Source organism: Bos taurus, chromosome 18, assembly GCF_002263795.3.
Source record: "Bos taurus isolate L1 Dominette 01449 registration number 42190680 breed Hereford chromosome 18, ARS-UCD2.0, whole genome shotgun sequence".
NCBI classification, from domain to species: Eukaryota; Metazoa; Chordata; class Mammalia; order Artiodactyla; family Bovidae; genus Bos; species Bos taurus.
Window position 1 is genome coordinate 34,981,155 of NC_037345.1, and position 24,827 is coordinate 35,005,981.

Here is a 24,827-nt window from a genome sequence, read left to right on the forward strand (position 1 = left end):
TTTCTAGATTTTGGCCTAGAAATTCCTCACTAGCTTGTTAGCTCTTTAATGCGTTTAAGGATATATATATCATCCCACTTTTTTTTTTTTTCATTTGTGTATATTCTTATTTAATATTTAAATTGTTTAGATGACATTTTAGAAAGTCCCCTGTGGTGCAAGAAGTGTCTTAAATTTGCGTTAAAAACGGATATTACATCTAAGATCTTAAAGGTGAGACTCTGGGCCTATGTATGGTAAAGCAGGGATGGTATCTTCAGTCATTATACATAATAAATGCGCTGTTCTGTGGCTACAAAATCCTGAATCCTTGAACGATCTACTGCCATGCGGCTAATGCTTTATAAGGCACTTTTGGATATGTGAGATATTTTGCCTAACTCTCAGGCTGAATCTTAAAGAATATTTACAAAGCTGCAGCAAAGTAATTTTAAAACGGGATGCTTTACTGATAGGTCTAATTGGGATGGTGAGAAGCAGTTTGCATGCAAGGCCTGTTTGCCTCTCTCTGAGTCATGTTTCACCATACGGAAGGTCACAGACATGGGCCCCTCGAATGGCTGTTCAGCTCACTAAGGCCCCTCAACAGCCACATGACCCCTTCTCCTTTTCTTCATTCAGCTGATCTGCAGAGGTGTGACCGTTGGAATGCACCACGCCTTCGAGAATCCAGGACTTGTCCATACACCGTTCCATTCGCTTCATTATCAGGTCCAGGAGCATCTCAATAGCCTGGTTTATGTTTGTCCCATTGGCAGCACTAGTTTCAAAGTAGGGGACTCCGTATTTCTCTGCAAGTCCTCTGACTTCTTCCTCTTTTACTACTCTTTGGTCTTCCAGATCACTCTTATTCCCACATAACACTATATCTGGGTTTTCACAATATGCATGCATTTGTAGCTGACTTATCCAGTTTCTGACATTGAGAAAACTCTGCTCATTTGTCAGATCAAAAAGCAGAAGAAACCCCATAGCATCTCTGAAGAAGGCAGTTGTCAAGCTACGAAACCTCTCTTGTCCAGCTGTGTCCCATAACTGCAGGTGGATTCTCTGACCTCTGCCAACAGCTCCATCTGGCCCATTGGCTCTGTACACCACTCTGTTTTCCCTGAAATCAATGCCGACTGTTGTGATGAATTTGGAGTTAAATTTACCATCTGTGTACTGATAAAGCACACTGGTCTTCCCTACTCCCGAGTCTCCCAGAGCTAAAAACTTGATGAGGTAATCATAGTCTCCATCAGACATAATGAAGAACTCAGTGGGTCACCTGCTCCGCCCACGGTCCCCACGCCACTCTGTCTCTGCGCACGGCGTCCACCCGCTGCCCCATCCCACTTTTTAGATATCTTCAACAGGAGGGATAGTCTGATTTATCTAATCTCATTACTTGTTCTTAGATTCTTTTCCTTACATAAGAATATTGTTCTTTAACATTTCTTCCACTGTATGGACTGGTGCTTAGTAAAAACATTGATATTCTTAAAGATTCTATAGAGATAGAAAGTTCCACTGTTCTGAGTTAATGTGACTAACTCAGGAAGGCCTTCAAACATATGAATATCTGAAAACCCCAAAGAACACAGAGACCTCTCTCTTTGTCTGATGCTTTAGTTGCCCCACTCTGAGGCTTTTCAGAGATTCTGATACAGCTGACTGAGAGAAATGTTTTGGAATTGGTTTAGGGGTTTTCATAGGTTTTGAATTTCCTGTCATTTAATTGGCTTATGATAGTGGTTCCCAGTGTGTGAACCTATATCCTCTGGGTGGAGATTTGGAGTGGGAATGGGTTTAGCTTTATTGTGAGGAGTCTGTGAAATCAGAGACCTACCAATTGTTGTCCATAGACTGAATACATAAGACCACAACTTTTGTCATGTGGGGGTGCACCAAAATAGTGGAAGTGTAAATATAGAAATCTCTGACACTAGTTTTCAAAGGGAATTCCTAGGGAATTAGGTTAACGTAAAATTTATCTTCAGAATGTTATAGTCTTTACTGTTTACACAATGTCCAGCATGTTTTGTTGTTCTTCCATGTAGGAATCCCTCCATAATTTTATGCTACCACTTATAAAAATTATAAACCATCTCTTCCTGAGAACTGTTTTTTTGTTTTTGTTTTTTTTGGTAGACAAGAGTTTATCTAGTGAACAAGGCTACCCTAAAAATTCTCATTGTCTTTTTCCCGCCCCCTTGGTGACGGTTAGAAATCAGACGCTACTCACCTCATCAGATGACAGTTCGATCCCCAGAGAAGATGGCTAAAGAAGGGTACCGAATATCTTTTTTGGACAACAAGTCTTCAGGTTCTTCTCCAGAAAAGGACTTGATACCAAAACCTGATACTTATCAGCTTACCCATGATGCCTCATTGGGTAAACGCCTGGATGTGGGTGATTCTAGCCAGATTCATCCCTATCAGTTACCTTCAGATGTTGGTCTAGAAAATTATGATAGTCATTATTCTCAAAATCTGTCCCTTCACGGAAGTATTGGTAAAAGGCCTCAGAGAAACAAGAACTACAGAGAATATAGCACAAAGCCTTCAAATAACATGAAAGCCACTACATCCCATTCCTGTGGAGACTTACTGACTTCTCTGTCAAACCCTGACTCCAGCACCGGAAGGCTTTTGAAGCTTAGTTCAGGTAATAGCTTCCTATAAGTTTGTAGGCCTCTTTTCTTTAATAGATGTGAAGATTGAAGTTTAACTGGATCTTTTGGAATAAATATTTCTTACATTGGGGAATTCCCTGTCAGTCCAATGGTTAGGATTCTGCGCTTTCGCTGCTGAGGGTGTGGGCTCAGTTCCTGGCCAGGGAACTAAAATATCCTGCAAGCTGCACGGTGCAGCCAAAAGTAAATAAATATATCATGACCAGTAGTCAGAGCCTCAAGAAATCTACAGGGTATGAGTTTAACATGATAGATATATTAGAGAAAATTCATATAAATGCAAACTTGATAACTATATGTTATTTCAGTTAAATAGCATCCTGGGATATATTTCTAGTAACATTTAGTCTTCTCTGGTCTCAATCACTTCTATTGAGAGTTACTTTTTCAGAAAAAGCTAGTTTTAGAAAAGTGTTGGGAGACCACTCTTTAGTTATGTATTTATTCAACAAAATGTATTAAATACCTACTATATGCCAGATGCTGTTCTAGCTCTGTAGGTAACATAGCAAACAAAAGTGAAATTCCATGTGTATTTTTGCCTTAATAAAAAAGGTCTCTACTTTCATGGAAATTCTATTCTAAAGAGGTAAGACAGATGATAAATAAATTATAAATATAGAAGTCAGCTTATGATAAGTGTTGTGAAGAAAAATAACATAAGTGTATTAGAGAATGGCTTCCCCAGATGACTCCAGCAGTAAAGAACCCGCCTGCCAATGTAGAAGACATAAGAGACGTGAGTTTGATCCCTGGGTCAGGAAGATTCCCTGGAGGAGGGCATGGCAACCCACTCCAGTATTCTTACCTGGAGAATCCCATGGACAGAGGAGCTTGGTGGGCTATAGTCCATAAGGTCATAAAGAGTCTGACACGACTGAAGCAACTTAGCATGCACACATGCATGTAGCACTTATTAGAGAGTATATGAAGGAGGTAAAGCTTTAGATCGGAGAAGGCAATGGCACCCTACTCCAGTACTCTTGCCTGGAAAATCCCATGGACAGAGGAGCCTGGTAGGCTGCAGTCCATGGGGTCACTAAGAGTCAGACATGACTGAACGACTTCACTTCCACTTTTCCCTTTCAGGCACAGGAGAAGGAAATGGCAACCCACTCCAGTGTTCTTGCCTAGAGAATCCCAGGGACAGGGGAGCCTTGTGGGCTGCCGTTTCTGGGGTCGCACAGAGTCAGACACGACTGAAGCGACTTAGCAGCAGCAGTAGCAAAGCTTTAGATAGAATGGTCAGGGAAAGCTTCTCAAATGAGAAGTAAGAGTACAGACTTAAATAAAATGCATGTGAGTCATGTCGATAACTTGTGGGGGGAGAAATTTTAGACAGTAGAAATAGTAAGTGCAAAGTTCCTGAAACTGGAACGTGCTTGGCATGTTCAAAGAACAGTGAGGAAACAGGGCTGCTACAGTAGAGTGAGGTAGATGAGGTGTATAGATAAAGTCAGATAATCAGACATTTATTCTGGGTCAGATCAGGAGCTGTTGGAGAGTTTGTAGCAGAGAAGTGACATCTAACTTAAAAATTACTCTTGCTACTTAGTTGAGAATACACAATGGGGGGCAAGGATAGAAGTTTCTAAAATTCTAAAAGTAGATCAGAATCTGGATAAGAGATGATGGTAACTTGAACTAGAGAGAAAGCAGTATAGGTGGTGAGAAATAGATTCTGAATATGTTCCAAAGATAACACTCCATGATTTGCTGCTGGGTTGAGGATGAAGTATGAGAGAAAGCAAGTCAAGTATAACTCTCAGGTTTCAAGTCTGAATAAATGGAAGGATGGAGTTACCATTTACTCAGATGGAAAAGAGTATGAGGAACAGGTTTTAAGATAGATACCAAGAGTTGGTCTTAGACATGTTGAGTTTGAGGTGCCTATTAGAACTTCTCAGAGATGCCAATTTGATAATTAGATATATTAGTCTGGAAGAAGGTGGGGCTGGGAATTAAAAGTGTGTGGTTGGCATTAAAACAGACTGGATATAATCTCCCCAAGGGGGTAAATATAGATATAAAAGATATCTGAGGACTAACTTGAGTCCTCCAACAATTAGAAATCTTGCTGATGAAGAGAAACCATCATGGAGAGCAAGAAAGTGGCAGCCACTAAGTAAGAGAAAAGAAAAAAAGCCAAAGAGGGAGTGGTAACCAGGAAGCCACATGAAAAATGTGTTTCAGGAAGGAGAGAGTGATAAATACAGTGTCAGATGTTTTTAATAGATGCATTTAACATTTCTGGGACTGAGAAATGATCATGGTATTTGGCAATGCATTGGTGGTGATGGTTTGGTCACTAAGTCGTGTCTGACTCTTGCGACCCCATGGACTGTAGCCCCAGCCAGATTCCTCTGTTCATGGGATTTCACAGGCAAGAATACTGGAGTAGGTTGTCATTTCCTTCTCCAGGAGATCTTCCTAACCCAGGGATCGAACCCATGTAGTGAGCAGCTTCAGGAGATGCGTGATTAGTAAAAGCCTTGTTGAGGTGAATTAAAGAATCAAAGGAGAAGCAATAGAATTACCGAATATATACAACACCTTCAAGGAGTTTTGCAGTGAATGGGAGCGAAGATGTGGAAATGTAGCTGGAAGGGGGATGGGATCAAAGAGAACATGGTGGAAATGACCCTGTTGGAAGTTTGAGAAGAGATGTGAAATAGTGATCTCAAAGAATAGGAGAGTAAATTGATTAGGGTAATGTATTAAAATAGCTGGGCCCAGTTAAGATAATGGTTATGAATTTAAAGTGAAGATGGTCGAAAGAGATGCATATTCTTCTCCAGTCACTTCCCACTGCTCTGCTGTGGGTTTGGAGTATGTGCACAGAGTATTTAACCAGATTTGGGGCTTTGTCAGGTGGATGGGGAGGGAGAATCCAGACAGTTGAGAGTATATACTAGGGAGAGGCCATTGTGACCCTTGGACTTCAGACAGGTTAAGGAAGGAAGGGAGACTTGAGAGAGTTGAAGAGCAGGTTCATCTCCTGGCCTGTTTCCTTCACAGATCTGTATGCCGCAACCCATTTCAACAGTGACCCTGCTCTGGTGGTGAATGTAGAGCAACAATTAGCCACGAGCCTCAGTGATTTAACGCAAGCACATGGTTCTTTCCCAAACAACTCCATCCTGGGAGACTCTCTTAGGACACTGCTGTTGCCTACTGGGACATCAGAAAACAGAGAGAATTTGACCAAGAGGTCATTAAGCCCATCAAGAAGAGGATTCAGACGGAAAGAAAATATCCTTGCCACCCTGAATACAAAACATGGTTTCAGAGATGCTACAGGCAGTGAGGCAAGTGTTGGCTTGTTTGTGCTTGTACAAAAACACATCAGATCCAAGATTAGAATGGGGTTCTGTTTTTGTGATGGTAGTTTTGATCAAGAGTGATAGAAATTCAAAGGGATTTTCAGAGGTCAGTGGGTAATACTGCCAGGCCAAAGGCTGTGATTCTTTTGCCTTTGGGAAAGTCAGTCCCCTTCTGCTGCATTTCGGTCACAGGAAGAATGGTCCCTAATCTACTTCCAGAGCATAAACATGGGGAGAAGTACTTTGATAATAAGTGGACAGAGTTTACGATAGGAAAGAATACACAAGTTGCCAGGGGCTCAGGGTTGGTTGAAGAATGATCTCTGTTTCATTGTTGTTTATAATCTTACCATGTTTACACATTTGCTTTGGCTACAAATGACTAACTTGCTAGGGACCTTTCTTCTGAAAGCATTGCTTTCCTGTCCAGAAACTAAAATTATTCTAGTTTTTCCCCAGAATGAATTAGATTAAGATGATGAATTAAATAATCCAAAGGATTTTTAGCTGAAAGTTGGCTCAGAGAATAAACAACAAATCAAAAAACATTCCCACACATATTATTTAATTCATTTTATAAAATTGTAGTACGATAGTTAGTGTTGTTCTTACTCATTAACTAAGTTTTGTCACTGCCTTTGTATACATCCCTCCATGGAGAATGCCATCTTCTCTCCTCTCATCTATCTGAATATTAATTTTTCTCCAGGTTTTAATTCCATCATGAAACCTTCTTCTCATTAGTTAAAGGAACTATAGCTCTCAGGACATTCCCTTCCCTTGAACCCATAGTCTTAGTCATACGAATCATTTGTCATTTAATGACTTACTGCCTTGTGAGAAAGCAGGTTATTTGGTCAAAAACAACTATTTCTAGTCACTTTTGTTTCACTTGCTGGAAATCTTTTTGCACATCGACATGGGCTTATAAAGGGATTTTGTTGTTGGTTGGTTGGTTGGCTTTTTTTAGCTTTTAAATACTTTCTATTCAGTTTTCAAAACTTTGGAATTGGTTATAATTTTTGTGTACCAAAGGGGGCAGTCTTGTAATACTTTTTTTGACTTTTTGGTCCTTTTTTGTTTTCCATCTTCAGTCACTGATGCCTATTGTTCTAGAAAAGAGCACTAGTGTTAATGTATTTAGGGTAAAGCCATAGCAACATTTAGGATATTTAGGTGCTATATTAATAAGATATGTTCTAGGAAATTTTCTCACCTCTATTTCATGTTATATTGTTAAAACAGTAATTAAAATCTCAATGCACTCTTCTGGACTGTCTTAAAAGTTCCCATTTCTTTTTTCCTGTTAGATACTGTATTTGTTTATATGAAAAGTTATAAAAGAGCTGCTTGAATATAACTATAAAAGAAATACACTGTTTAGTTTCTAGAAAGGTATAAATCAGAAGAGCATTTAAAAGTTGTTTAAAAAATAATCCCATATAAAAAAACACAAAATTAAATATGAATTCTTGATTAGAAAATTTATTTTTAACCAACTGACTTTAGAATCACAAATTATAAACATTAAATTTAAAAAAATCATAAGGCATAATTTGCTGAAAATTAAAAGTAACAGAATTATTCCAAAGTTCATAAAAAAATTATCCCCCACTCTCACATTATGAAAAGTGAAAGAAAATACATAAGGCATATGTGTGTTTCTAAGTTGCTTCATGATGTACACACAGTATTACCAATACATGAAAAACCAATGATATTTTGATTGGATTTTGAAATGGACATTTCAATATCCATTTTCCACAAGAGTAGTGTAACCAGTCTTTCTATGACTTTCCTTCCTAATCAGATTAGTTTCTTAAGGACTTCATCTTTTAGTTCATATGTTCACAGACCTTATATACAACTCTCAATGCACATGATCAGTGTTCAATACAGATCTGTTTAATAAATGTTTATCCCATTTATAATGCTTTTCCTTATTAATCATAGGCCACATGAGTGACTCAAGTCATAAATATCACTGTCTGGTGTTCTGTTTCATGGTTGTCAGATATGACAGCATTAGCTAATTAATCATTTATATATTTTTAATATCAAAAGAGTCAAAGATTGAGAAATAATTTGGCTGTTTTTAATGTGTAACAGCTTTCTTGAAGTCCCTTGAGAACTCACCGACAAGATTGATCTGTCCAGTAAAATTCACAATTTTTTTTTAATTTTTGAAAATTTTAATTTATTTACTGGCTGCTCTGTGTCTTTGGTACTGCTCATGAACTTTCTCTAGTTGTAGTGTTTGGGCTTCTCATTGCAGTGGCTTCTCTTGTTGCAGAGCACAGGCTCTAGGGCACGCTGGCTCAGTAGTTGTGGTGTGTGGGCTTAGTTGCCCTGTGGCATGTGGGATCTTCCTGGACCAGTGATTGAACCTGTGTCTCCTGCATTGGCAGGTGGATTCTTAACCACTGGACCACCAGGGAAGTCCCCAATTGTCTTTTAATTCATTCAGACATGACTAAATATATAGACATATACATCATATCTGAATGAATTAAAAACAATTGGAAGTTTCACTGGAGAGAGAGCTCTACCTAGGCATCTATATACATAAGATTTTTACTGAATAAAAAGTATCTTTAGTACTGGGTCCAACAATAGCATTTAACATAACACTTAAAATGTTATAGGACAGTTATGTTTATTATATATTAATATACTAAATATAAGCTTATGAGTTATAACTTTTATTAAATTACTCCCCATGTTATTTTATGATAATATAATACCTTAAAAAATGTTCTGCAGTTTAATCTTTCCATATTCATAACATAATGTTAAGCCATAGACATGGGTGTTAAAACATTTTTTGTACTCTTCTGAAAATCTCTATAGAAAATTATGATAGAAGATACTGTTTGCTTTGAAATTATCCTTGTATATATTATTGTATTTGTCTTAGACATAAGTAATATTCTATTAAATCCGAACTGAAAGATGAAGTCAGCTTTCTCTTTTGCTTAATGTTAACCCTTTAAATGTCTGGGTTTTTACTTCTCTTATTGTGTAAGAATGACAAATGGTTGGGTGTTTGTTTTTTTTTCTTGAGCCTCTCTCTAGTGACCTGGGCAGTTTGCATGGTTTGCCAGGAAACCACAGTCCCCCAGTCTCTGCCAGAACCTCCCATGTGGCCACTGTCCTCAGACAGCTCCTAGAGCTTGTGGATAAGCACTGGAATGGCTCCGGCTCCCTCCTCCTGAACAAGAAGTTTCTCGGTAAAGTGAATTCATTCTCAGTTCCCAGAGAAGGGCTCAGCCTTGCTTCTGCTGTTTCTGCTCTACATTCTGATAAAAGCCACTCAGCCCCCTTTACTTGCAGGGGAAATTGTTCTCATGAGCACTTACCAAAATTTGTCAGCCACACAGTGATAGACAAATCTGCATTTTTTTTATAATCATCTTCCCTGTTTTTCCTTTTTTTGGTTGCACTGTGCAGCTTGCCAGCTCTATGCAGGCTCTTACTTCCCTGACCAGGGATTGAACCTGGTCAATCAGTGCCACGGCAGTGAAAATACCAAGTCCTAACTGCTCTACCGCCAGGGAATTCCGTTCTCTGTTTTCACAAGCACTCTTCCCTCCTGTACCAGTTGTCTTGTTTTCCTGTAACTTTTTTTTTTTGGTAGTCTTTAAGTGATTATATATAAAATAAAGCATGGTCATGTTAATGATTACAAAAGAATTTTATGATCCTTGGGGAGAATGCCAATAATAAATACAATAGAAACTGAGTTTGATCATCAGAGGTCTGAGATGACTATGGAAATGTTATAATTTGTAAAACTCTAATGACTAAATGACCTGGACTCTTTTTCAGGACTTTGCTTTTAGGAACTTGGGGAAAAACAGTTTTGCAAATATTGTCCCCATGTGTCTATTTGTTGTTTAATAGTAGTGATAAGAGTTTAAGTAAAAACTAGGAACTTTAAGGGCTTCCCTGTTGGCTCAGGAAGTAAAGAATCCTCTTGCAATGCAGGAGACCCAGGTTTGATCCCTGAGTCAGGAGGATCCTCTGGAGAAAGACATGGTAACCCACTCCAGTATTCTTGCCTGGAGAACTCCATGGACAGAAGAGCCTTGCGGGCTGTCCATGGGGTCATAAAAGAGTCAGATATGCCTTTAAAGTTGTTTAGGCTTAGCTTTTTTTTGTTGTTTTTTAATATCTAAAGCAACATACAGAAGAAAAAGTCTTATCTCAGTTACTTTCCTTCCCACATTGATCCTTTGCTCTTGTTTTGTAGGAAATTATCCCCAGGAGCCATTCATCAGTGATTAGAGAATAGCACGGAGCATGCACTCATGAGAGTCTGCTGTTGTTTCTCCATAGATGTGGGATATAGCTTTTTTTTATCTCCATCATGAAACATCTCTTACAGTTACTTACTAAATTCTTGTAAAAAGGAGACATTAGATTACCCTATTTATCCAACAGAGCTGGTAGTTATTGACTAGGAATTCTCTGCTTTAGCTTTTAAGACTGGCCCGTGTGCCCAACCTGAATTTTTGGCAGGTCCTGCCCGAGATCTGCTTCTGACCTTGGTAGTCCCTGCTCCTTCTCAGCAGTGGTGTCGCTCACATCCGGAAGATACATCAAAAGCCTTCCACAGGAGGGAGATGGAACTGAAGGAGACAGGGCAGCTGGTTCCTAATGACATGGTATGCTGCTCTCATCTTCTTTTCCTACTCTTCCTTTACTAGAAAAGGACAAGGCAGCAAGGCTAGAACAGCTCTGTGCCATAAAGATCATCATCACCTGAATACCTAGATGCTTATGAACTGAAATATAGGAAAGTCAGTCTGTGCAAATTAGGAACACAAAACTTGCAGGGACAGCTTGGAGGTTCTTCAGGGTTGACTCCCTAATCCAAAAATTCTAAGGAAAGGCTTGAAATGGAAAAGAAAAAAAAAAAGCCCTAGAGTAAAAACATTTAGGATTGTGTTCTTGAGGGTTATGATTTGATTCAGATGAGGGAAGTTGAATGTCTCTGGAATTGTCTTTCCTCCGTTCTGATGAGAGCCCTAAACCAGGGACCACTCCTAGAGCGTTAGGGTTCTGGTGCTGGGAGGGAAAGAAGGGATTCATTTTCTTAGACTCCCCCCCTAACCTTTTCTTAACATTAGAGGATTTTCAGACATCAAGTTTATTTTCTAGAAACTTTAAATAGGTGATTCATAATGCTGGCCACTTGTCAAAACAACCACTTGTTTCGTAATAGTAGCGGATATTTCACATGTGGTAAAATGCATGTAGTAAGTTTCTTTGCTGCACTTGCGCTATGTTTACCAATGAATTAAAATTCTAGTGAGAAAGAGAGAGGCTGACCTCCATTCAGTTTATCACTAAAAAGAGCAAAGATTCTTTCAATCTTCTAAAAACACTTTCCAGAATTTCAGATTCTTAATGTGTTTGTATTTTGTTTTCTAATCTAAAGGAAGGTTTGAAGCAAAAACTAGTCAGAGTGCTGGAGGAAAACCTCATTTTGTCAGAAAAAGTCCAGCGTTTGGAGGAAGGTGCTACCACTTCGATTGTCAGTGGGCACCCATCCCACACTTACGGTAAGTTCAGGAAAGCAATGTATGGTGCATTTCAAGACAACATTTTGTTTATAGATGACCCATTTAATAAGCTTCATCATCCAGAGCTCACATGGCTTCCTAAATGGAAACAATCATTTTGCCTCAGAGTTGTAATGCAGGTGACTTGAGTTACCAGAGTAAGAGAGTTTACTCTTTTATCAGTGTAAAGCATTTACAAATATTATTATTGACATTATTTTTTGAGAATGATACTTGGTTTTTTTTTTTCTGATTATAGCAGAAGATCATGTTCCTTACAGAAAGTTTGAAAAATATAAGGAAAATAAAATCGCACTACCCAGAAATAACTACCATTAGTGTTTTGGGTATATTTTCTTTCACCTATATCCCTATACATATATTTTAAATTCAGAACTGAAATTTGTGTTTTGATTTTTCAAAACGAATTTACATACAAAAAAATGCACACATTCTAAGTTTGATGAGTTTCTCAAAATGTATACTCACTTAATTCCATCCAATCAAAATACAGAACTCTTCTCTAAAAAGTTCAACCCTGGTGCATTTAGGTTCCCCTACTATTGACCCTCAGCAATCTGATTTCTACAATCTAATGTTATTAATTTAATAGCATAGGCATTTCCTCTAATATCACATGACTATACCATATTTATCTATTTAGTCCTCTATATAGTTGTTTTTAATGTTAGTTATTATAAATAAAGCTGTCATTATTTATATTATAAATAATTCAAAGAATTTCCAAACATTCAAAGACTTGAAGTAGAAGACCCTAGAGTGAAAATGCTTCTCTAAGATCATCTTCTCTCTGATGGAGCTGAGAGACCTAATATTTATGCTGTGATAAATAATTCAGCTATTAATATCTGTGTGTATAAATTGTTGTATACATTTTTGACCAGTTTTCCTAGGAGACATTCCTTGAAGTAGAATTAGTGGATCCAAGGATGTGGACATTTTTGAGGTTTTTGTTACACATTACCAAATCATTCCTAAAAAGGTAGTTTCAGTTTATACGCACATCAGCAGCAAATATATATTTGAATGCCTTTTCATTTCACCCTTGCCAACACTGGGTATTGAATATTTTTCTTCATTATGACAAGTGAAAAGTAATAATCCTATTGAATTTGTGATTTGTTCTACTTTATTCTTAGTATAGTTTAGATAGGTAAAAGTCTACCCTTGACTTTAAACTTCTAGTTCAGCACACTGAAACAAACCTTATGGGTATTTGGATATTTGTATGAGAAATTTGATTTGGAAATCAGCATTGAATTTCCAGAGTTGAATCTCGTCTATCTAATATTTATAAGCCTGAATAATCAAGACATCAGTTTCCACTTACCTATACTGAAAATAAATAGGTGTTTATTCACTAGATACTTATTTTCAACCAGCTATGAGGCCCAGTACTCTCTTTGGATTACTGGTGATAAATACGGCTGTTGCAGCCCTGATTTCTACCTTCCAGAACCTTGCTACTCAAAGTGTGAACCAGAGATCAGCAACATTAGCATCACCTGGGGATTTGTTACATATATAGAATACTTGGCCTCACCTCAGACCTACTGATGGAGAAGGCAATGGCACCCCACTCCAGTACTCTTGCCTGGAAAATCCCATGGACGGAGGAGCCTGGTAGGCTGCAGTTCATGGGGTTGCTAAGAGTTGAACACGACTGAGCGACTTCACTTTGACTTTTTACTTTCATGCATTGGAGAAGGAAATGGCAACCCACTCCAGTATTCTTGCCTAGAGAATCCCAGGGATGGGGGAGCCTGGTGGGCTGCCGTCTATGGGGTTGCACAGAGTCAGACATGACTGAAGTGACTTAGCAGCAGACCTACTGAATCAGAATCTGTTTTTTAGTAAGATTCCCCAGGCGATTTGTAAGCATATTAAAGTTTAAGTACTGTTCTAGAAGACTGACTTGCTTAAGATCCAGAATTCTTGTGCTTTCACTACTTTATTATTTCAAGCCTTGGTACCATATTTGGAAAGCTAAATATGAATGCTTTGGCCACAAATTCAGTTTCTGTAAGTGCTCATTGAGCTATTATCTTGCACCCAACACAGTTCTAGGTGTTTTCACATATTCCATACAGAGTGAGGGACATACATGCATGAATTAAAATGCAGAATACAGGGAGACCTAATATTTGTTGACTGCCTATGCCTATGACTGCAGGTGTCTCACTGACTCCTCATAACAGTGCTGTGGGACAGGATTGTGAAATTCACAAAAATGAACTAACATGTGCAAGATCAAGTGGTTGAATTTTAACTCAGATATGTCTTCTGCTAAACTGTATATTCTTGTCACTATATCTGCTGTCTTCAAGAGAAGGAATGGTGAATGGAGTGTGGAGGTGGGTGCAGTGGGGCCTCCAATTCTTCAAGATGCCCATCCATTCACTCAAGCTCTTCTCAAACACTAGCCACTTGGAATCCTCTCACCCCCATATACTGTAACCTTTGTAGATGATCTTCTGCGCAAAAACCAACAGCTGAACATGCAGGTGTCTTGCCTGAACCAGGAGCTTGCCCAGCTGAAAAAGCTAGAGGAGACCGTGACTCTTCTCCATGAAAGTCAGAGGTAGGATTGGATCCATCTAGCTGGCTTCTGGAAGCAGATATTTACTTTCCTTTATCTCCTTTGTTTTACTTGGCAAGTTAATATCTATATACTTTTCAAATTAATTATGTTCTGTATGTAAACAACCTATATCCAGGCCAGTTAGCTCAGGGGTCAAAATACTGCTTTCCAGAACACACCAGGGACTAAATATCTTTGCTGGCACTGGTGGGTTACAGCACCTCAATAATAAGTAGTTTCTCACTGGATCCAACAGGACCCTTGTTTGGGTCAGCTAACTTTCCTCAGTCACAATGTACCCCTAAAATCAGCCACCTTGCTCTTCTGAAAAATGTCTACCTACTTTTGGTCATAGAAGAGAGGTCAAGCACACTCAGAGTGATAGGGAAAGAATCCAATGTATGTGTTCTTTTCAGAGGAATTCAATAACATGAGGCTCTTCAAAGAACAGTTTCCCCAGGCTATAGGCTAGACAAATCAGAAGAGGCCTCAAGACTATTGGTATATTTAGACAAGCCCTTGAAATTTTGATTTGCCAAACACCTTTGCTAGGACCATCAGTGAAGCTTAAATAGAAGAACTCTATTCCCCAAGCCTTCAGTCCCTAACTTCACTTCCTAATTTTTCTTGGAACAGCTTAATATAAGGAGCATTCGACCCAGATCCATTCTGGCTGACTTTCTTAAAAACTTTTTTTCTAATTATTGCAAACATATACAAAAATGTGTGTGTGTGTGTTAGTGGCTCGGTCATGTCCGACTCGTTTCGACCTCGTGGACTGTAGCCCATCAGGCTCCTCTGTCCATGGAATTCTCCAGGCAAGAATACTGGAGTGGGGAGCTATTCTCTTCTCCAGGGGATATTCCCAACCTACCCACAGATTGAACCTGGGTCTTCCACATTGCAAGCAGATTCTTTACCATTTGACCCACCACTACATAGGGGTATAGGTATACACACCATACATACCCCTATACTATAAGGGTATAGTATAAGGGTAGCCCATACAAGAGTATACTGAATAGCATAAATTCATGTTTATCACACTTGGGTGTGTACAGAATCACCTGAAAACTTGTTGAACTCTGGGTCTTACCCCCCAGAGTTTCTGATTCTGCAGATCTGGGCTGGGAACTGAGAATTTGCATTTCTAGTAAGTTTTCAGGTGATGCTGTTGCTTCTGGCCTGGGGACTACACTTTGAGAACATTAAGGTTTATCTCTTTAGTGATGTATTAATGGCTATATTTTAGAGTAACTTGAATTAATTCTTCTCTGTTTTGTTAAACCATCACTTCAATATATAGGTTCAGTTTGTTTCATTTTGTTTTTGATTTATAGGGAATATTTTTATTATTTTGATTTAATCCTGAGTACAGTTATGTTAAACTTACATGGTCCCAAAGTCAGATCTATGAAATCAGATAAATTCAAACAAATTTAGCTTCCTTACCTGTCTCCTCTATCCTTTCCTTCCCTCCCACTAGCCTTCCATTGCAGGCATGGGTGTGTATTTGTATTCCCTCTATTATATAAAAAGAGGCATAATGTTGCTTTAACATTTTATCTTAGAAATCATTTCACAGTGATGTTTAGAGTAAGTTCTCACTCCTTTTTATACATACATAGGACTCCACGATAATTAATCCTCTGATAGACATTTAGGCTGATGGTATCTTGCTGTTACAAATAGTGCTGCAGTGAATAGCATTGTGCATACATCTTTTTTGGCAGGGAGGCAAAGTCTCTGATAGCTTCTAACATTACGTGGTAATGCAGAGTCCAAGAATACAATTATTAGCACCATTAGTTTAATTGCTGAGGCAGTATAGATTAGAAGAAGTAGAAATTAAGATCTGGGAATAGGAATAGAAATTGCAGGCCTGGTCAGGGGCCAGTCTCCTGGTGCTTCTACTTATTCATCATGAAAAGTGCTTTGGAAAGAATAGAACAGTCACTATGTAAAATGTGAACTGTGTTATTGCTACAGTCATATTCATAATCAAACAGGACTGGAACATAATCAAACAGGACTGTAATAAAGAAACTGTTAAAGGTATTACTTCATTTTACATTTATCTTTAGCAAACATTTCAGGTCTGAATGACATCTACTTTGCTTTTATGACTTCACAACTATCTTTCCCCCCGTGTCTCAGATCCCTGGTGGTAACTAATGAGTATCTGCTGCAGCAGCTGAATAAAGAGCAAAAAGGTTATTCTGGGAAAGCACTCCTGCCTCCTGAGAAGAGTCATCATTTGGGGAGATCATCACCCTTTGGGAAAAGCACGCTGTCTTCCTCCTCACCAGTAGCACATGATATGGGTCAGTATTTAATACAGACTGTTTCAGACTCTGTCCCAGAGCCTAGTCTATGGAGCTAACACTGTACACCTTTGCAGCTTGTCTCTCAGCCCCAGGGGGCTCTCAGTGTCATTACCACTAGTATGGTGGTATTTTCCCACAAGATTAAGAAAAAAAATCTTAATTACACTGTATTGGTCTTTCTTTTTATTTCTCTTTTTATCTCCTCCCATCAAGTCATTCTTTCCTTCTGCCCACATAAATAGTTGGCACTTAGTCCTAGGCATCATATCACATAGGAACACTTGGCTGAAAATGTCAAAAAGGAAAAAAACACTAGATATTTTTCCCAAGTGTCAGTTGAAACTGTGTAGTAGGAAGTTAGAAAATAATATCCATGGCCAGGTATGTTTTGTGTTAGAGGAAATTTCAGAGAATCTCTATTGATCAGTTCATCAAATGTGTTTTGGGTTTCCTCCCATCATAGTTAAAGGTGACAAGGTCTGCTGGAGCAGCCCAACAGTTTAGTTGTGTGATGGAGCTGAAAGCTTCCATTGGTACCAAATAGGCCTAAATAAAAGCCTAGAGACACCCTGGAAAGAGAGAGTAGGTAATTCCTACTCTGGAGAACTGGAGAAGGTGTCAGTGAGGACTTGTTTGAGTGGAAGATGCAAAATAAGTATAATGGTACCAGGTACAGCAGGGTGCAGAGCCTCCTAGGCTAAGGGTACAGGGTAGAAATGTCTGGGCCCCCAGGGATCACTAGGCAGGGAAAGTGTAGGTCATGGTGCCATGAAGTATGTAACTAGGGGACCTTCCTAGTTTGGGAGGGAGGTATGATGTCAGGAAGATGTCCCCTAAAGAAACGATCTTTCAACCAAAATCTGAAGAATTGGAATGGAAGATCACCAGGCAAATGTAGGATTGAAGGCAGAGGCAGTGGGGAGAGCTGCAGAGAGAAATAGCATAAGTCAAGGCCATGGAATGGGAATAAAGTCCAATCAGGGGACAGAAGGCCTGAGAAGAGATACGCACCGTCTAGGTTGCATGGCTCCTTAAGGATTTTAGATTGGGAACGCAGAGGGGTAGTAGATTTGTGTTTGAGAAGCTTTCTCTGTAGAAAGAGTGGATTGATGTCTGGCCATGTGGAGTGGGCTGGATCAGAGAGGAGCTAGAAAGATGAGAGAGAAGGCTGGCTCAGTCCAGACCAGAGGTGCAGCCTCTGAAAGTTAGCTCTGAGCTGAGCATCCACTTTACACATGAATACCTGGTATTTCAGACTGAGGATCAATCTTTTCTTTAATCCTGATTGATTAGGCATCAATGGGAAAGGATAATGAAAGTGACTCTTGTGTTTCTGCTTCAAGGTTGCCCAAGTAGCTCATGTTGCCAGAGAGCTCTAGAGAGTGAAGGACTGTCAACCTAACATCATATTGTACTTCTCTTCATCTTCAGGGTCATGTCAGAGAGAGAGGAAGATAGAAAGATTAGACACTTATTTGCTTCTCTGACCCAGGTGCTGTGCAGGGAAGGAGAGCTATGCTGTAATAATGAGACATGAAAATCACAACTAAGATCACACATCTCTAGGTTAAAATCTACAGACCTCTTGACTTCATGTGAGTTCCCAAAAGGAGCATGTGCAGTGGAGCCATAAGTTTCTTTGTGCGGCATGGCTCTGAGGGAGCTAAGAGTGAGCTCGTTTTCTGTGGAAGTGTCAGTAAGGACAGCCCCCCACCCTACTTTGCTGGTCCTGTCTTGACTCCACTGAGAGCCCTCCAAAGAGCCTAAGTCTTGCCCAGGTAGTGTAGCCTTAGTCAATAGCCTTATAGCCCTGTGTTGACCTATTTCATGGTCCCAACCCAGTGCACAGCCCAACTTACTTGACAGCCAGTGAGGTTTAGGGGAGATGGGGACAGGGATAATGTGCTTCTTTCTACAACCCAGGCTCACTTCCTTCTCCTATCTGATAATGCCAACCTGGAACCTATTCAGAGTACCTCTAAGGAGAAGCAGAGCCTGACTAAGACTAAGTCACCTTCCACCCTATTTTCTATTATCACCGAAAATGGCCATTACTGCACTAGGCCAGGCCCCTCTCTAGGGTTGCTGGTCATTCCTGCAGAAGTCATCTATGGTTCTGATTTTCCCTGTGTGGCCTTGGTCCAGGGGCAGCAGTAGATTTGTGACATCAGGGAAGGGCCAAAGTGTTGTTGCCCTATGGGGCTAAGTGGACTCAACATGAAGCAGGGGAAGTCCCCTGAAGCAAGTATCGAATAGAAAATAAGTGGAGAAGAATTCCTCACCCTGGACCTGGGACTGTTGGAAGAAAGACAGAAACAAGGCTGACATGGAAAACAGGTCCTCAGGGAAGTTCTGTGCCCAAAAGGAGAGGCAGGGCCCCCTGACAGGTTTCAACTTCCTACCAGCTATACATAGTGGGTTCTGACAGCTTCATCCCACAGATCCTAACCTTTCTTCCTTGCCCAACTGGGTTTGCTAGCAAGGGTATCCAAACCTGTCCACCGTGAGGAGCTATGGGGAGTGGAGAAGTGATAACCAAAGGGCTGAAGTGGCATTGTTTGGTCAGTTGCTGCCAGAAACCTTTTTAGTCTATTAGACTAAAGGTTTTCTGGCTTTGGGTGGGCCTTGATTTCTTTCAGGTTCCATAACCACTTTTCAAGAAGAGGGGACTTTACTCCTACAAGGTGAGTTTCAGGACTCAGCCAGTTCTCTTTCTGGGTTCCCCTAAGCCACACTGCCAATCATAGGAGGGGCCAGCATGCTGCTCCCATATGTACTAGACGGTCATCTCACCTGCAGCTTAATAACCTGGACCAGGCCAATTTGCAGGATTTGGATTTCACTCCTGTTAGGCTCATTTAAGTAAACTTGCAATTTAAACCAATTCCCCAGGGCTGGAGGAAATATTCCTCTACTACTTGCTGGTGGGAGAGGTAGAGCTCTTTGAAACTCTTCTCTGAGCAATGCAAGGTCAGCTGAGTCAGGAGATCCCACAGCTGTCAGCCATTAGGCAAGGCTCTGCTGTGATCAGGTGATGGTCTCTGCTCTCTAATTTTCACTTAATCCCCAGAGTCTGTTTCAAGTTTCCCTACCTCTCTAAACCCATGCTCCAAGTGACTTTGGGCTCAAGGGACTCCGGGGCCACCTGGGGCAGAAACATGCCAGAACAGCTCAAGGGATGAGGAAATAAATAGTTGTGTTGCTTTGCTTTGTTATCTGAGTCAGGAAAGAAAATATTTGTGAATGTGTGCTTTTAATTGCTAGAAATGGACAGTCCCTAAGTTCCATCCAGTCCACTTGTCAGCAGGAAGGAAGGAGAGTTTGCCCCAAAGCCTTAGACTAGGGAGTAACTCTGTCCTAACATTGAGAACCTAGAGGGGAGAAAAGGTTGATCTGGAAGCTCCCAGGATTTCTCAGGATCAGAGAAAGACGCCCCTTCTCACCCAGCCTGGGGTGGTGAACAGATGGGAGGGGATCAGCAAGAAGAGGCCCATTCATTGTTGGACACCCTGCTTGCCTGTCAAAGGCTGATGTTGAGTGCCAAGTTCTATCACTGGGCCTCCAGCAGCATTTTTGGAAATCAGTGTTGGGGCTTGCTGTGTTACAGCCTGGCCAGGGAGACAGAGGCATGCTTCTGGCCTCTATGCTGCAGAAGCTCCTTAACTCTTTGGGCCTGAGTTTCCTCCACTATAAAACTGGGAGTTGAACTGTCTACTTTCTAAGGTTCTTTCTGGTCTTGCATTTTCTGAACTTCTGAGATGCAGCCCAAAGTGACTCGCCTTGGTGGCTCCCTGAAGTGGAGGCCTGTCAGCAAGCTTAGAGCTGAGGCCTGGCACTGGGCCCCAGCAGCGCTTAGCCCAGGCTGAGTTTGCTGTCTCATCCCTCCCCCTGCTGTGAAAGCAGAGAGGCCAAGACTGAGGCCCTAACTGCAGGAAAGCAGCCATGCTGCCAGATCTCTGGGTCAGGGCTGAGGTAAAAGGCTTTTGATATCCCTCTGCAGCATCCCCAGGCAGCCTGGCTTGGTGCTAATGGAAGGGGCCTGGTGTATGTCTTTTTCTGGGCAGGGCTGCCAGTGGAAGAATCAGTAGAGTGTGACATGGAGGGGGTTGATGACACTGAGAGGTCATCAAGATGTGAATATCATTACCCTTGTTGTCATATACCTGAACAGTCCATATTGGTACAAAAGGTGTCTTTATTGAGGTCCAGGAAAGAATTAGGCACTTGGCCAGAGCAGCAGCTTAAATATGAGGCAAGCAGGCAGGGGGTTAGCCATGCCCAGGGCTAGGTTGGGGTGGTGAGGCTATAGGCACAGACTCTCCTCAGACAGAGAGGCTGAGGAGGAAAGAAAAGGGGGAAGGGGACGCAGAGCAGTCTGGGTCAGAGGCCTGGTGGGCTGGCCCTGAAGGGCTGGGCAGGAAGCTCTGGGTGGCAGATCCAGCAAGGAAGGGACCAGGCTCTCTTGCTCCACGTGCCCCTTAGGCCAGGCCCGAGCCTCTGGCAGGGGCAGTTGCGCTGGTGGGCGGGGGGGTGGCCTTCCTAGGCCTCACTTCTTCACCTTGGCATCATAGGTACCTGCATTCTTGTAGGCACTCACGTAGCCACTGTCATCCAGGATGTCCTGCCGCCCAGCAATACCTTTGCCCTTGCCACTCTCATCAAAGCGTTCCTTGTGGGAGCCCGTGTACTTGCTGGTGTCAGTCAGCCGTTCCACAGCACCCCCCGTTTTTGCTTTCTGTTTGAACAGAGATCCCCCCAGGGGTACCTGGTTAGAGACAGCCCTTCCAACATCAGCCAAGATTCCCACCCCCCCCTCCTACCCATTAGTGGTCATTAAAAACCATTAGGGCACTTACAGTAACGCCTACGTTGGCTGGTTCCTTGCCGGCCACCAGCTGGCAGATGGCATCAAAGGCCTCCTCCTTGCTCTTCCCCTTAAATCGCTTGGGAGCCAGCTCTTCTAGGGCCTTCTTGAACTCCTCATAGTTGATGACCCGGGCAGACTTCGCCCTGCCAGGTATGTGGACACCATGAGTTTGCCCCCTGCTCCACAATCTCCCTGGTTCCAGCCCCCCAATTCCCCTTCTGGGAACATCAGAAGCAGGAAATGCCTGGGGCTCACTTGACTTTGGAGAAGACGATGTCGACATCGGTCCCTGTCACAGCCTTTCCGTCAGCCACCTTGCAGTCCTTGCACAGCTTGGCCCAGTTCTTGCCATTCATCTCGTGCCCACTGGCCTTGGGGTCACCATGGATGGCAAACTTGCGGAAGCTTTCCTCCAGCCCAGCCACATCTGTGCTCGCTGCCATGCCACCCTGTAGGGACCCACCTCGGTCACCTCCCAGCCAAGTTCTTCCCCCTTCCGCCAAGGCTCAGTATATCACTGCCTCTAGCTCAAAACCTGCAAAGTTGAAGTTTCAGGCATTCTGCCACACACTCTCAGAGCTGGAGATGGAGCTGCCTGAGGAGAGGGGCCAGTTTTCAGTGTCTGACTGGGCCCCAGAGCCATGAGGAAGAGCACTGAGAGGAAAGGTCCTGTCACTTAATGCCAGCCTTGGCTCAGAGTGGAGTTCAGAAGATGAAATCATGATCCTTGCACCAGGCTGGGAACAGAGTGGCACTGTCCAGAAAAACTGTGAGGGCAGCAGCTGGGGCTATGGCTTTGTCTGGCCCTGGCACAAGGCCTGCTTGGGTGGAAGTGAGGGTGGCAGATCAGGCCCCCTCCCTGGGAGCTTCATGCCAAGCTGGGTCAGGCCCTGGCCAGGCTGCTGGTTGGACAGGTATTTAGTGAGGACGGTGTCTCTGTCAGGGTCATGAGGACTCAGCCCAGGCTGAGAAGGGAGCCAGGGCACAGGCAGGGGTGTATGCCCCAGGCAGGGGTGCAGCTGGCCCAGCTGCAACCTTGTTACTATTTTCTGTTAAACAAAAACATGAGGGAAGGGGGAACTTGGGGCTGGCCTGGCCACAGTTTGTGAAGCCTGGAGACAGTTGCTAAGGGAGGGTGGTGCTGCTTGGAGAATGTTGCTAAGGGCAGGATGGTGTCAGGGCGGCTTAGGGAGAAGCTCCCAGTGCTGCTGGGCTGGGCTGGGCTGGAGAATGGGCTTACGGGTGGGGCACACCAGCACTCCCAGCACCTGGGGCACAACCATGGCTTCTTGGCCCCTTGCCAGCCACTGGGGCTGTAACCTCCGTTTGTGGAGTTTAAGAGCAGGAGATTGTGGGGGGGCCAGCCTGAGTGGGGGTTGTAGAGTTATGAGCCCTGGCCCTGTTATCTTCACATCTACCCTCTGCACTGAAGCACACTTCCCCCATGTCTGTACCTTCACACCTTCAGCCCTCCGTGGATGCCTCCTGAGCACCACCACACTAGTCCACACTCCACAGCTGAGAGCACTCAGCCCTGGCCCTCCATGCCCTCAGCCTTATTCCCACTGACCACACCCTTAACTGGTACTCAGACTTCCCTGACCACACCAGCCCTGCACTGAAGTGTCCCCCACAGCCCTCATTGCAGTCCTCTGACCACACCCACAGCCCAGGGACTGGGGCCTGGACCACTCCCTCAGCATTCAGCCCCCACACATACACTAATAGCCTGTATCAAGGCCCCCCAATAATACCCTCAGCCGTGCACTGAAGGGTCTTCCCTACACTTGCCCACAGCCCCCACTGCATTCCCGGACCACACCCTTAGTTCTGCACTGAAACTCCCTCCATGTAACACAGCCTGATACAGAAGCCTTCCTGACCACACCCTCAATGCAGCCCACCTCTATCCATACCCCAGAAGCCCTGGAACTGGGTCCCCCATCCACACACCCACAGCCTTACTGAGACCCCTAACCAGAACCTCACAACTCACCCTCTCTCCACACACCTGCAGCCCCTGACCACACCCTCTATAACCCCCTTCACACACCCACAGACTTGCGTTTCCAGACTCCCAGGTACTATGCCGTGACACCCCTGTGTTGAGACTCCCATCTCATCCACGGCAGCCTCCTGACCACACCCTCAATTGTGTCCTCAGCAACTATCTTCCACCTCTCCCTTTTATACTAGAGCCTCCAGTGACCACAGCCTGGATCCCTGCCTGTCTAGCTCCCTTCCACTACCACTAGCCTTAACACTGAAAACCCTCTCCGGATCAGCACACACACCCACCCCTAAGTTGCAGCTTTGGGAACTGAGAGCACCCACAGCTCCTACATTGCAGCTACTCTGTGGGCCCAGGCTCCCTTTCAAACAACACTCCTCTTCCCTGTCTCTGCACTGCAATCTCCCACCAGGGACCTGGAGGAGACCAGCACTTTGTTCACTAAGGCTAGTCTGAGGGAGTTTGAGTGCCACGGCATGCTTGTCCCAGGGTAATAGCAGGCTGATCAGGTGGCACCAAGTCACAGACTGTAGTCCCAAGGGTCTGCAGGCTCCTCTGGGACAGCTGGAGTCATCAATCAGCAAGCAGGTGGGGGTGGGGGTGGGGTGGAACACTTGGGCCCAGGGCAGGGCCGCTCAGCTGGTGTCCTCAGCTCAGGACCATCCGTGGTTGGGACCGCTCCCACGCCGCTTCCACCCCACCCCCTTATCGTGCTGGATACTGACTAGAGTGGCTGGCGCCGGGATTTCCTACCGTTTTCTACCTCGTGGCTGCTCCTACAGTGCGCGTTCGATGGACAGGACGCAAGAATGAAGCGATGGTAGCAGGAGACTTAGGCGGGTCCGCAGCTCTGCTCCCTGCCGGCTCTGGGGCGGGACTGCAGCCGGGGCGATTCCGCCGTATTATCCCTTGTTTCTTGGTCTCCATAGAGACGGCGAGCCCCACCTTCGGGGCTGTCTCAGCTCGAGAGTGACCAAGGTCACACTGGCTCCACCTACCCGACCCCGCCTTCTCCCCGCTCCGCGGGGGGCGGAGCTGCTGCAGCAGTCTCATCCCGCTGCTCCCCGGGCAGCTCTGTGGCGGGGAAGCCAGACCTTTGTAGTTCTGGCGGTCCTCGGAAAACCCCCATCCTGGCCTCCGCCCGAAGTTCAAAGCTGGTCCCCACCTTCAGGGGAGATCCAGCTTCCCAGAGCAGCAACCAAAAAGGGTTTTGGTGGGGGACGGGGTCGGGGGGGGGGTGGGGGTGGGGAGCGGGGAAGGGGAGACGTGCAGAGGAGTGAGGCGGTCCCTTCCCTTAGTGACATGGGGTCTAGAGCCGGCTCAAGACCACAGCTCTCCAATGAACGTGTAGCATCCCAGGTCACAACTCCGCATCACTGGGGGCGAGAGGGGACAGTGAACGAATCGGGAATGCTCCGGGATCTACACCGACGTCAGTCTTGCAGCCGGGGA

General features: G+C 43.5%; 2 protein-coding genes across 17 annotated transcripts in view; one reads left to right on the top strand and one right to left on the bottom strand.

Annotated features, from left to right (window-relative positions):
• LRRC36 (leucine rich repeat containing 36) overlaps positions 1 to 24,827 on the top strand; it is an 87,874-nt gene that overhangs the window by 44,411 nt on the left and 18,636 nt on the right. For 6 of the 15 annotated variants that reach the window (XR_009491148.1, XR_009491147.1, XR_009491149.1 and 3 more), the window contains 9 exons: positions 622 to 711; positions 2,210 to 2,650; positions 5,697 to 5,986; positions 9,066 to 9,231; positions 10,481 to 10,668; positions 11,445 to 11,568; positions 14,056 to 14,170; positions 16,328 to 16,494; positions 19,137 to 19,181. Coding sequence is in view for 11 of the 15 variants with exons in the window: in XM_059876636.1 (XP_059732619.1) it covers positions 622 to 711; positions 2,210 to 2,650; positions 5,697 to 5,986; positions 9,066 to 9,231; positions 10,481 to 10,668; positions 11,445 to 11,568; positions 14,056 to 14,170; positions 16,328 to 16,494; positions 19,137 to 19,181 (1,626 nt within the window). In the remaining 4 variants the exon portion in view is untranslated. Of the gene's footprint in view, positions 1 to 621; positions 712 to 2,209; positions 2,651 to 5,696; positions 5,987 to 9,065; positions 9,232 to 10,480; positions 10,669 to 11,444; positions 11,569 to 14,055; positions 14,171 to 16,327; positions 16,656 to 19,136; positions 19,182 to 24,827 lie in introns of those variants that run through there. The other 9 variants (XM_059876639.1, XM_024978139.2, XM_059876642.1 and 6 more) reach the window with 5 other exon arrangements.
• Positions 20,675 to 24,254, bottom strand: TPPP3 (tubulin polymerization promoting protein family member 3). Of its 2 annotated transcripts, none has more exons than NM_001034774.2 (4): positions 24,129 to 24,254; positions 21,620 to 21,813; positions 21,354 to 21,507; positions 20,675 to 21,232 (listed from the first exon to the last, which is right to left on the bottom strand). In NM_001034774.2, the coding sequence occupies exons 2-4, from the start codon at positions 21,805 to 21,807 to the stop codon at positions 21,044 to 21,046; spliced, it is 531 nt and encodes a 176-aa protein (NP_001029946.1). In that variant the 5' UTR covers positions 21,808 to 21,813; positions 24,129 to 24,254; the 3' UTR covers positions 20,675 to 21,043. The 2 variants fall into 2 exon arrangements, with proteins under 2 accessions (NP_001029946.1, XP_005218783.1); XM_005218726.5 differs by having other exon boundaries at positions 24,139 to 24,186.

What these genes read in the sequence shown, in the direction of transcription:
- TPPP3 (NM_001034774.2), bottom strand. Translation starts at nt 21,807, where the DNA reads ATGGCAGCGAGCACAGATGTGGCTGGGCTGGAGGAAAGCTTCCGCAAG. An exon ending in ATCGTCTTCTCCAAAGTCAA is followed by an intron (nt 21,508 to 21,619) that starts GTGAGCCCCAGG and finishes CATACCTGGCAG; the next exon opens with GGCGAAGTCTGCCCGGGTCA. An exon ending in CAGCCAACGTAGGCGTTACT is followed by an intron (nt 21,233 to 21,353) that starts GTAAGTGCCCTA and finishes CTGTTCAAACAG; the next exon opens with AAAGCAAAAACGGGGGGTGC.